Source organism: Phacochoerus africanus, chromosome 3 (assembly GCF_016906955.1).
Source record: "Phacochoerus africanus isolate WHEZ1 chromosome 3, ROS_Pafr_v1, whole genome shotgun sequence".
NCBI classification, from domain to species: domain Eukaryota; kingdom Metazoa; phylum Chordata; class Mammalia; order Artiodactyla; family Suidae; genus Phacochoerus; species Phacochoerus africanus.
This window is the reverse complement of record NC_062546.1, coordinates 41318189-41331542: the sequence shown is the minus strand read 5'-3', so window position 1 is coordinate 41331542 and position 13354 is coordinate 41318189. Positions and strand designations below refer to the sequence as shown.

At 42.3% G+C, this 13354-nt stretch overlaps 1 protein-coding gene across 1 annotated transcript in view; it reads left to right on the top strand.

Annotated features, from left to right (window-relative positions):
• The first annotated feature begins 1505 nt into the window (after positions 1–1505).
• Positions 1506–13354, top strand: part of LOC125121883 (basic proline-rich protein-like) — an 88047-nt gene continuing 76198 nt past the window's right edge. Inside the window, exons 1-4 of the mRNA XM_047770196.1 lie at positions 1506–1533; positions 1654–1860; positions 2003–2219; positions 2293–2938. Coding sequence (XP_047626152.1) covers positions 1506–1533; positions 1654–1860; positions 2003–2219; positions 2293–2938 — 1098 coding nt within the window. The remainder of the gene's footprint in view (positions 1534–1653; positions 1861–2002; positions 2220–2292; positions 2939–13354) is intronic.

Sequence of the window (13354 nt, the reverse complement as noted above, 5' to 3'; positions counted from 1 at the left end):
TATAAAGACTTCTGTCCCCCAAAATTCAATTTATGATTTTTACATTTTAAAGAGACTTTGATCTCCAACTCTCCTTTCACAAAGTTACAAGAATTTACACTCACTGTAAAGATTTCTTTCCAACTTTTTTTTTTTTTACGTTTTTTTTCCCTAGGATTCCACAATGTTAATTTTAGATGAGAGGAGAGGCAGTAGAGGCTCACATGTGGGGACTGTGTGTGATGGAAATGAGGATACAGCAGCAGTGCCTGGATTCTAATTTAGATCAGCCTGCCTCAGGCAATAGGAAAGTCATTTGTCCCTGTGTGACCACATCACAATCTGGCACAACCGGGGCTTAGAGCCAGCATTAAACTCTCCCTGGATACAGGATTCTAGTTTGCCATCTTAATTTATACATTCCATTCGTGTTCTGATTCTCCCCCTACCCCTCTTCTAAGTGATTCTAATTAGAAAACACACAGGAGGATCCTTGTGGCATCTCAAAGCCGCTGGGATCCCCTCTTTGATCTCCCATCTGATCAGGGACCATCTATTTGTTTCAAATTCTCCCCCAGGGCTCCAGGTGAAAATTACTGGTATTTTAGAGCCTGAGGATTGCCACAAGATGCCTTGTAGAATCTGCTGTCTAAAAGTGTAAAGCAAGCACTCCCTCCAAACAGCTCCCTCTTCCCCCACAAAAACACTTACTGAAAAGGAAAAGGAGTCTCAAATGCTTTATAAAGCTGTCAATTTATGAATAAGATGCTAACGGGGCTTGGGAGTTGAAAGACGCTAACAAAACATCTCTAAAGGGACAGCTAGCTCTCTGCCCCTGACACAAATAAACCCAACCAGCGTAGCATACCTTAACCACCGTCATTTAAATACTGCAAAACGCCGCGGTGATCCGAGGAACTTTCGGAAAGATGAAAGTGTTTTTTTAATCTTAATAGGGCTAAGACTTGGCTGAGGAGCCTTGGGTCAAGACATGAACTCAACTTGGAAGGCGGTTGATTTAAGAATCTTCAGTTTGTAGGGCGGGGCGCTTGTCAGAGAGAAAGGTTTATTGATTTAATTTCAGTCCCCAGGGGGGGGTGGAGAAGATCCATTTCAGGGGACTCCAGATTCCAGGATGCGAGATGGGCTAGGAAATCAGTGAAATGTGTGAGCGCCTAGGCTGTAGGCTCCGCTCGCAGGGAGCAAAGGACTGGGCGGGCACAGGGGAGGAGGGAAGGAGGGAACCGAGTGGGAGGCGGAGGAAGACTGGTATAAAAGGGTTCAGCCAGATTCAAGCGCCCTCCACTCCGAGTCACTTGGAGAAGGCGGGAACCAGGGCAAGACCGAGAAGGCGGGAAACGCGCGGTGCCACTGCAGTGATTTGAGCCCAGCACTGGAGCCGGTTCTCTCTAGCATCCGAGGCGAGGACCCTGTGCCCTCTGCTGGATTCCCTGAGCCCTTCCACTCGCCGGCTGCGGTCTGCAAGGCATGAGAGGCGCGCGGAAGCCGGAGGGTTCAGCGCGGTCATGACGCGCTGGCCCGGGAGCGGCGACTGTGCGACAGCAGCTCCCAGGTCCCCTCCCGGCGCGGCGCCTCCGGGATGAGCCCCCCGACGCGCGACTTTCTGAGCCGAGATTTAGCCCCAGCGCCCCATCTACGTTCTGTGTGCCTGAGCCGCGGGCACCTGGCCCCTGCAGCTTCCTGCCGCGACACCTGCGCGCTGGACCAGACCGACGCCTAGCGAATCGGACTCGCCTCCCTTCCCAGGCTCTATCCGGAGCCACCAGCGCGTGAGCAGCGGTGCTCAGAGAGCAGGCAGCCCACTGTCCGGGAGTGTCAAGACCTTTCTGGAACGACACTCATCTCCCCGCTTATACATACGCACGCCAGCTTCAGGGAGGGGCGCAGACAGACACACCTGGCTGGTCCAGCGCCCTCTCCGTTCTCCATCACAACTCCCAACTTCACTTTGTCAATAAAGGTTTCTAAAGTCGCTCAGGCACCCCCACCCACCCACCTACAGCCCAGAACCTCAGTGCGCACCGGGTGGCGCGGTGGCGCGCACTTGGCACAGCCGGGCAGGCGGACGCGGACTCCGGAGGGGCGAGCAGGTCACCTCCAAACAGTGACAGACCCGGTGTACCGGGGGCCCCCATCTGGAGCCGACTCACCCTAGGACTTGGCGGCCAGGCGGCGCGGCCCTTGGCCCGAAGGAGCACAGGGAGGAGGGGAGGTGGCTCGTCGGGTGAGTGGCTCCGGGCGGCAAGGGCGGGGGGAGCCAAGCGTGGAGGTAACTCTGGGCCGCCACTGAAGCCCTCCTCCTCCTTCTCCTCCTCCTCCTTCTCCTCCTCCTCCTCCTCCCTGCGCTCCTCTGGAGGCCGCTCCCGCTCCAGCTGCGGCGCCGCGGCCACATCTGGGGCGCCCATGTGCGCTCGGGGGCTCGGCTGCGCCCGCCCCGCCGCCGCCCCCGTCCCCCCCTGCCCGCAGGGTGGTCCCCGGCCCGACCCGGGACCTGGGCAACCCGTCTTCCCCGCCGCCACCGCCGCCGGGGGTTTGCTCCGCAGCCGGCTTGGACGCCCCCGGCCCCGCCGTGGCTCCGCCGTGGTGCGGCGGCGGCGGCGACGGAGGCAGCGGCTCCTGCTCCCCCGGCCCGGCGCGTCCCGCTGCGCCCAGCGCCGGCCCCGCGGGCTCGGGGAGCGGGGCCCCGGCAGGGGCCGAGGCTGGAGCCGCGCTCCCGGGCTCCCGGGCTCCGACTCCTCCTCCCCCGCCGCCGCCGCCGCCGCCCGCCGCGCCGGGTCCTAAAGCCGCGCGTCTCAGGAGGATGGTGCGTCTGGCGGCTGAGCTGCTGCTACTGCTGGGGCTACTGCTGCTCACACTGCACATCACGGTGCTGCGCGGTTCGGGAGCCACAGACGGGCGGGACGCGACTGCGGCCAACGCCAGCCGGACCCAGCTGCAGGTGAGTGCACCGCCGGAGAGGGGCGCGCGTGGCAGCGGGGACCTGGGTGGAGGGGTGCTGAACCAGCACCTGATGGATGCAAGGAGGGTCTCCCCTCTGGCAAAGAGCATCTGTTTTGACAGCAGTTTTGCCTGAGGCACCCTATTTCTGGCAAAGGCCGAGCGTGGTGAGAGCCTGGAGGCTGGACCGGCTTCGAGGTCTGGCACGCGCGCTCCTCCAGGTCTGTCATTAAATTCTCTAGGTACCTGAGGGTGCGAGGCTCGAAATGGGCAGAGGAAGTGTGGAGTACTTACGAGTTTACTTTGGGGTGCTGCCAGTCTTTGGTTGTCCTTTAGAGGCTGAGTAATGTTACTCTGGGAGGAAGGGAGGGTCGAAGGAGACTTTAACTCGAATGAATCCCCAAACTGGTTTAGGAGGAAGAACTCTGGTGGATCTGCCCCCTTAGAAAAGAAGATCAAAGGTCATGCAATAATTTTCCAAAGAAGAGAATGGCCAGATATCCCCTGTTCGCCCACGCGTTCCCCGTGTCTCCCTTGTACCTCCCCAGCAGTGCGGAGAGCGCGAAGTCAAGCCACCTGTTGTACTTTGGCCTGGGGTTGCTTTTAAACTTACAACAAAGACTTCTTCCAGCGTTCTGCCCCTAGTGAAGGTCGCTTTAGGAATGGGATTCTGATGATCTGTTCAGCTCCAAGGCGGGAGAGGGGGTCACGGCTGTGGAGGGGGTAGTGGGCGTCAGGCGCAAGATGAATTCTGGTTTGCAAATTACGTGTTGCCCAGTTAGGGATTTCCTGCTTCTGTCTTGGAAAGCGCATTACCTCCAGTCTGTCTGGGGTGTGACAACTGTCAACTTGGGGCATGGGTAGAAGTCAGCAGGGATTTTCCCAGAAAGCAGCTGGAATCCTTTGGCTCCTAAAATCCTCTCCTCAAACCCAGCTCCTCTAAAACTCTATGCTCTCCAGTGTCGTGTGGAGATAAGCGTTATTCATTGTTCCTAAAGGTCGTTAAGGTCATTGCTCCTATTAATTCATTTTTTGTATCTTTATATACTTTGTTGCTAAAAAACCCTATTGTTAAAGAGAGAAGAGTTCACATAAATGTTTCCATAGTGCTTGCCATGTGCCAATTTTCAGTGCTTTCACATTTTGGTTGATTTAATGAGGTACTATACTGTTAATATCTCCCCCTGATAGATGCAAAAGCTGAGGTACAGAGAGGTTAAGAAACTTGCAAAGTTTACACATTCCAAACCCTTGACTAATTATACCACGTTTTCTCTCTGCCAGGATGTTGTAGACTAAAGCAAGGTGATTCTTACACACAAATGCAAAACTGGGAATGAAAAAGTATGAACCCCAGAGACTAAAGTTCTTTTAAAATTGGAGTGTTTCTGAAAATGTCCTAGCTTTGTGAGGCCCTCTCATATTTTTCTGTGGGCAAACAGATACAGATTCCTCTGGGGAAACTGAAGACACCCCCAATCTATAGACAGTAGTGACCCACCACTCTAACACTGTAGGAAGAGTTCCTAATATCTTCAAGATTTCTGGAAGTCATATTTTACACATGATGCTTTCTTTCCTCATGGACTCATGAAAAGCTGTAAAAACGATGTTCTATGGAAAAGTAAATTTGGCAGATTTCTTTATGAGGTGTTTGCCATCATTAGAATAACCTAGGCTTGGCCTCTTCCGTTTGAATGTTAAGGTAATGAGAGAAGCAGCTGGTGGAAGTAGCAACTGCAAAGGGGAAGTGAATTAAATTCTCCAAAGAGCCTTTGGCTGAACAACTGTCCCAAGAGAATAGAAGAAATGAGGGATTTAGAAAGAGTAATACTGCTAGGAGTAACTTGGGTCCCAAGCAACTGCTAATCTCCTAACTTTCAGCTTATCTTGTAATCGTGTTCAGTTAGTCCATCCATTCAATGAACTTTTTCAGGCAGAATGATGAGCTTACCAGTTTTAGTTCATAATTTTACTCTCTTTTGTAATTCGTTATTATAAAAGTTTATATTCTTCCTGACTAAAGTTATTTCTGTGGCTTTCTGACTCTCCAAAGTTATTGCAATTCAAATGAAGAGACCTTGTTCCACCAAGGGAGGAGGTCTGCAAAAGTCATTTCTTGGTCTGTCATTTTCAGGCCCCAGGAAGTGAATTCCAAAGTAGCAGGTGGATTTGAAAACAAAACTGTGAGGGAGTTCTCCTTGTGGCTCAGTGATAGCAAACCCAATTGGTACCCATGAGGACACAGTTCGGTCCCTGGCCTCGATCAGTATGGTAAGGATCTGGCATTGCCTGGAGTGGCGGCATGGGTCACAGGCATGGTTCGGATCTGGCATTGCTCTGGCTGTGATGTGTAGGCTGGCAGCTGCAGCTCCTATTCCACCCCTAGCCTGGGAACTTCCATGTGCTACAGGTGCAGCTGTTAAAAGAAAATAAATAAATAAATAAATAAATAAATAAATAAATAAATAAATAAATATGCACCATTTGGGATTTGGCATACCAAGGACACCCAATCAATACAAGAGAAGTAAGAATAACAACAATAGTAGCTAAGACTTGTCAAGTGCCTTTTATGTATCAGGCACTGTTCATAGCATTTTTCATACATTAACTTTTTAGATCCTCACAAAAATCTTGGGAATTAGGCGTAATCGTTACCCCCGCATCAAATGAAAAAGTTAAGGTTGGGTGATTTACTCAGGGATGCACAGCCAGAAACTGCTTAATATGTGGTTGTTATTTTATAAGTGTAAAAATCTTTGAGGAATATTTGTATTCCAGGTTCTTGATAAAGTCATCATGCTGGCTACAAAAGAGAGGAAGCCTTTTAACAATTTACATTTTCAAACACATCTTGACAGTCTTATTGTGTCAAATAGTAACATATTAACAATTTACATTTTCAAACACATCTTGACAGTCTTATTGTGTCAAATAGTAACATAGTAACATATAGTAACAAATAGTAACTATAGGAGTTCCCCTCGTGGTGCAGTGGTTAACCAATCCAATTAGGAACCATGAGGTTGCTGGTTCGATCCCTGCCCTTGCTCAGTGGGTTAAGGATCCGGCGTTGCCGTGAGCTGTGGTGTGGGTCGCAGATGTGGCTCGGATCCTGCGTTGCTGTGGCTCTGGCGTAGGCTGGTGACTACAGCTCTGATTAGACCCCTAGCCTTGGAACCTCCATATGCCACAGGAGCGGCCCAAGAAATAGCAAAAAGACAAAAAAAAATAGCAAATAGTAACTATACATTTTATATATATAGGTATATATAGACATGATATAACATGTTATTTTGATAGTTTCAACACATTAGGCAATATGTTTTTTGACTCCATATGTGACTGTCCCTATATGTCCCAGTATGGTGTTATGAGGTGATAGTAAAATGCTTTGAACATGCTATTTCTGTTGGTTATGTGGCTCATAAAAATAATGATGTTAGTCTTTGTACTGTTTTAGGTATTTTTAAATATCTAATAAGAAATTTTACAGTTGTCTGCAACAGCTGCGTATAACTGCACAGACTAAACAACTTTTATCACTTTTGAATGAAATCTTATCTCCTCATTGAAATAAATTTGTCTCATCTTGATCACATACTCAGATTAGTTCTCATATATATATATATGTATACATATGTGTATATATATATGTGTGTATATGTATATATGTGTGTGTGTGTATATAAATATATGTGTGTGTGTGTGTGTGTATTTTTTTTTTTTTGGCCACACCCGAGACATATGGAAATTCCCAAGCCAGGGATCACATCTGAGCAGCAGCTTCAATGAAGCTGTGGCAATGCTAGATTGAATCTCCACCTGGGCTGGGCCAGAGATGGAACTCAAGCCTCCACAGCCACCCTATCTGCTGCAGTCAGATCCTTAACCCACTGCACCACATTGGGAACTCCTCATATGTCTTTAATTGATAATAGTAAGAAAACAAATATATACAATAAAAGCAGCCTAAAAGACAGAACTTTCCAGAATATGGAATCCACAGGAAACAGCAATAATAATATGATCTTTTTCACTTAAAATTCAAATAAATACCTCTGTACTAAATCTGAGTTTCAGAATCATGAATTTCTACAGATTTTATGTAGTACAGCTAGAACTCATTAAAACAGTGAAATTTAAGGAAGTGTTAGAAATCATTGAAGTCATTTTTGCAATAACATTAAAGTAAACCAAACTTCAATGTAACTAAATGTCTTTGTTCTCTAATTCCTAGCTAATCTTCATCGGTATTTTCCCCTTCATCCCTCTACTTACCTTCAATAAAACTGCTTAGCTTCCTGTACTCACTGTTTCAGATTTAAGAGTTTATCTGAGCTATTAATAGCAGACATTTGTTTATTTGTATTTAATGCAGGTAAATTTATTTACAATGACCCAATGGATTTGTATTTAATGCAGGTAAATTTATTTACAATGACCCAATGGATATATAGTACTTATATACATACCCCTTTCACAAATGAGGACGTTGAGGCCTGGAGAGATTTGAGTAACTTGCTCCAGGCTGCACAGCCATGGTGGGCAGGGTCAGGATTCAAACCCAGGTAGGCTGAAGTTCTTGTTCCAATTCATCAATAAGACTCCCAGCTTTGATTCAGGTCAATAGCCATTGTGTTTCCAATTTCATGACTTGCCTTGCCCATTTTCCAGACAGGCTCTTTGTTCTTATCTCAGGAATTCTTTATAAATTATGAATAAATGTCCTACATAGCTATTGTTACATAACAAACCATGCCCAAACACAGCAGCTTAAAACAATCACATTTTATTTGCTCATAAGTTTGTGTGTCAGCAGTTTGCTCTGGGCTCAGCTTGTCTTCTTCCTTGACTAGGGTTATTTATGTGGCTAAAGCCTTCTATTGGCTTGACATGGCTAAATGGTCTAAGAGGACCTCCCTCATATGTTTGATGGTTGGTCACCTATGCTCTCTCTTCATCCTCAAGGAAATTATCCTACATGTCTTTACATGGTGCAATCAGAGCAGCAAGAGAGTAAAAGCAGAAATTGCAAGACTTCTTGATGAACTTGTACAATTTTAGTCACATTCTATTGGCCAAACCAAGCACTGGGTCAGCTCAGATTCTAGGAGAACAGAATCTCTCTGTTTCTCTCCATGGGGGGGACCATGCAAAGTAACATTGCCAAGAAGCATGTGTACAGGGATAGGAGGAATCATGACGGCCATCTTTGCAAAATAACTGCCATATTGACTTTAATCTCAAGGATTTTGCAAATATTAAACCAATCTTTCACTCATCTTTTAATATTGTTTATGCTGCTTTTGGCCATGCAAAAAAATTCCATTCTAAATGCAGTGAACTTTGAGTCATTTCCCTTATGACTTCTGGTTTTCTTGCCTTACTTGACAGTGTGTTTCTCAAATAAAGACTGTCAAAATCTTTAAATATATTTTGTTCTAGCAGTTGTATAGAGTTGTTGTTGTTATTGTTGCTTAGAACTACAGTCAACTTTTGAAGTAATTTGTGGGTTTAATGTGAAGATAAAGGTATAATTTTGGTTTCTCAATCCAAAAATTTATATGGAACCACAAAAGACCCAGAATGGTCAAAGCAATTCTGAAGAACAAAAACCAAGCAGGAGGCATAACTCTCTCAGAGTTCAGGCAATATTACAAAGTCACAGTCATCAAGACAGTGTGGTACTGGTATCAAAACAGACAGACAGACCAAGGGAACAGAATAGAGAACCCAGGAATAAACCCAGACACCTATAGTCAATTAATCTTTGACAAAGGAGGCAAGAACATAAAATGGGAAAAAGACAGTCTTTTCAGCAAGTATTGCTGGGAAACCTGGACAGCTGCATGCAAAGCAATGAAACTAGAACACACCCTCACACCATGCACGAAAATAAACTCAAAATGGCTGAAAGACTTAAATATATGACAAGACACCATCAAACTCCTAAAAGAGAACATAGGCAAAACATTCTCTGACATCAACCTTACAAATGTTTTCTCAGGTCAGTCTCCCAAAGAAACAGAAATAAGAGCAAAAATAGACCAATGGGACCTAATCAAACTGAAAAGCTTTTGCACAGCAAAGGAAACCAAAAAGAAAACAAAAAGACAACTTACAGAATGGGAGAAAATAATTTCAAATGATGCAACTGACAAGGGCTTAATCTTTAGAATATACAAATACCTTATACAACTCAACAGCAAAAAAGCCAATGGAAAAATGGGCAAAAGACCTGAATAGACTATTCTCTAAGGAAGATATACAGATGGCCCACAAGCACATGAAAAATATGCTCAACATCCCTGATTATTAGAGAAATGCAAATCAAAACATCCATGAGATACCACCTCACACCTGTCAGAATGGCCCTCATTAACACATCCACAAGTAAATGCTGGAGGGGTTGTGGAGAAAAGGGAACCCTCCTGCACTGTTGGTGGGAATGTAAGCTCGTACAACCACTATGGAGATCAGGATGGAGATACCTTAGAAATCTATCCATAGAACTTCCATATGACCCCGCAATCCCACTCTTGGGCACATATCCAGACAAAACTTTCCTTAAAAAAGACACATGCACCCGCATGTTCATGGCAGCACTGTTCACAATAGCCAAGACATGGAAACAACCCAAGTGTCCATGAGAGATGACTGGATTAGGAAGATGTGGTATATATACACAATGGAATACTACTCAGCCATAAAAAAGAATGACATCATGCCATTTGCAGCAACATGGATGGAACTAGAGACTCTCATCCTGAGTGAAGTAAGTCAGAAAGAGAAGGACAAATACCATATGATATCACTTATATCTGGAATCTGACATAAGGCACAAATGAACCTTTCCACAGAAAAGAAAATCAAGGACTTGCCAAATAGACTTATGGTTGCCAAGGGGGAGGGGGAGGGAGGGAGTTGGTTGGGAAACTTGGGGTTAATAGATACAAACTATTGCCTTTGGAATGGGTTAGCAATGAGATCCTGCTGTGTAGCCCTGGGAACTATGTCTAGTCACTTATGATGGAGCATGATAATGTGCGAAAATAGAATGTGTACATGTATGTGTAACTGGGTCACCATGTTATACAGTAGAAAAAAAATTGTATTGGGGAAATAACTACTTAAAAAATAATAATAAATTAAATGGGAGCAGGGAAAAACAATTTTGGTTTTTGTTCAAGTAAATAGCCACTTAGTCCTATATTTGTTAAAACTCCATTCTATAGTCATTGATACAAAATACCACATTTATCACATACTAAAATTTTCACGTTAGTCTATTTATTGATCTTCATCTTTCTATCTATGTACAAACACCACACTGTTTTATTTCATGTTGCTTCCTGGTGTGTTTTAATAGGGCAAATATCCTTTCATTAAATATTTTCCTTAGAGATTCTTATAAAATGTCTTCTTTCAAACATATTTTAGAGTTATTTTTAGATTTCAAACAGATTTTAGAGTCAATTTTATAAATTCATTGAGCTTTTAATGGGAATTGTTCTCATTCAGAACCTGGTTTAGGCATCTCTATTTCTTGAGTAAAGTGTTATAGTTTTTTCATCTTTAATGTTTCTTTTGACCAGTTATTTCCTAGATTTGATTGCTGTTGGGAATTTTCTGTTTTATTTTCTGTTATATTCTCCAATTTGTCAGTTTTGTAATCTAGGAAAGATATACTTAGTAATACATGCTTACAGTTTGCTTGGTATGTGCATGACAGCTAGCAATATTTCTTTCAGTAGTGATGTTATTATAATGTCATGGCATGAATAGAAAATCCTTTCTTTTTTTTCAGTTTAACACTTTAAATAATAAGATTTATCTGTTTCTTAAGAGATTGTTAGAATTCATTCATAAAGCCCTCTTGAGCTTGGTACCTCTTTGGTTGAGATCTCTGATTAATATTCCAGGTTATTACATGGTCAATAGCCTATTCAGATACTATAACTTTTCTCTAATTATTTTTGATAATTTATGTTTTCTTAGAGAATCATACATTTTACTGGATTCTGACTTCATTGGTATAAAGTTTATATGTAATACAAGTGTATTTAGCAAACAGTTCATGACTGCATATTTCTATGATGTACAGTCTTCTATCTCTTTATAAGAACTATCAAATCAGAGTTCTCATCATGGATCAGAATTTAACAAACCTGACTAGTATCCATGATGACTCGGGTTCAATCCCTGGCCTAGATCAGTGGGTTAAGGATCCAGCATTGCCTTGTGGTGTAGGTCACAGACACAGCTTGGATCAGCATTGTTGTGGCTGTGGTGTAGGCCAGCAGCTAGGTGTGGCCATAAAAAGACCAAAAAAAAAAAAAAAGAAAGAACTATCAAATCAAGATAGATAATTACATTATGGAAATCCTTCAATTCTTGATTCATTTATTGTTTACTTATCTGCTAATTTCTCAAATAGTTTAATTGCATTCTACTGTTTCTCCTTATTATCCTACTAATTTTTGCTTTACTTTTTTAGAATCCATGGTATTAGGACATGAGATGTCTGTTTTGGTTGCTGTATTTTTATCAAGGTGAAATTCCTTATATATCTTTTTATTGACATTTGTCTTGAATAATTTTTTCGTTTGATGTTAATATTACATCTCCTGCTTACTTTTTTTCTTTTGCCATTCTTTGGGTGTCTTTTTCCAATCTTTATTTTCAAACTTCCTCTGCCTTTTTTCTTTAAATATCTTTCTTATTAATAACCAGTAGTGAATTTTTTCCATGTAATAAATCAATGAATATAACACATTTATGTTGATTGTGATTACTAAGAGATTTGAAGATATTTTTCAATTTTATTTGTTTTTAAATTTCAAATTTTTTTCATTTTTGCCTTCCATATTCCAATTTATGTGTGACCTTTGACAAGAGAATTAGCCTATCTCTAAATTTTCTCATCTGTTAATATATACATGTATAATAACTATTTCCGAGTGTTGTAGTAAGAATCAAAACACAGAATGTATGTAAGTTCCCCATGAGCTTAAACATTTAATGAGTTATTTAAATATTATTTACTTTATTCACTTTTTCATCATATTTGAAAAGTGTTCTACTTCTCTTACTCTTAACAGTATGACAGATTTAAACTTACATTTTTCCATCAATACTGAGAATCGGTATTTTCCCCAAACAAGATCTAAACTTTCCCCAAACAAGAGTCTAACATGCTTCTTCTCTCTCTTGTCTGTCTCTCAGATTTTATCCACATTATCTGCTAAGTTATTTTTTTTTCTGTTTCTTTTTTTTCTTTCTTCTGTTATTCTTTTTCATTATAGCTATCTTAGGAATTATTTCCTAGCAGAAGTATTCTCTCAATAATTATTTAGACTTAACTATAAGATTTCTTTCTTTCTTTGCTGCTACTTCTTTAATATCATATTATCGTCTTTTATTTTGTTGGAATATATTCTCAAAAAGTTTTTTTTTTTCTGAAAGTTCTAATCAAAGAGTATACTGTCTGAGATCCTGAATTTTTAACCTTATCTTTATTTGCTTTTCACACTTAAATGCTAATTTGGCAGTTGGCCGTGTTATGTTTTCCCTTTTATTTTGAAGATATAATTCAATTTTTGTTTACACCATCTCATGTTTCAGTGAAAACCTGATGCTATTTCTTTGTAGATGATTTAAAAAAAAAAAACTGAAAGCTTTTAGGATTTTTTCTTTATTTATAATTTAATTAGCTTATGTTTAGATTCAGGGCTTTAGTTGTTAGTCCTGTTCAGCACTTGATGGACCCTTTCAATCTGAATGTTCAAGTCTGTCTTTGGCTTGAAAAAATTTCTTAAGTAATTTCTTTGCTTATTTCCAATATCTGTACTCTCCTTCAAGACCTATTGGAGTTTGAAACTAATATAGAGATTTTAAGATCGATCAGTCATCCATGTCTCTTAATTTTTTCTTATATTTTTATCTCTTCGCATTTTTCTAATGTATTTTATGTCTCAGCTTAATCTTCCAGCTTTTGTCATCCCAGTGCTAGCTCTTTCACTCTTTGTCAGTTTTGGGTCCTCACTCTTTTCACTCAGTGTCTATGGCTTCTTCTCTTCTTTCCTCTTCCCTTTTCTCCCCTTTCCTCCTCTCTTCCTTCTCTTTTTTTCTCTCTCTTTGCATTTTTAAAAGTTATTTTTTTCATCTTTTTGCCTTTTTCTAGGGCTGCTCCTGCAGCATATGGAGGTTCCCGGGCTAGGGGTCTAATCGGAGCCGTAGCCACCAGCCTAGGCCAGAGCCACAGCAACATGGCATCCCAGCTGTGTCTGTGACCTACACCACAGCTCAAGGCAATGCCAGATCCCTAACCCACTGAGCAAGGCCAGGGATCAAACCCATAAACTCGTGGTTCCTAGTCAGATTCATTAACTAGGAACTCCTAAAAGTTTTT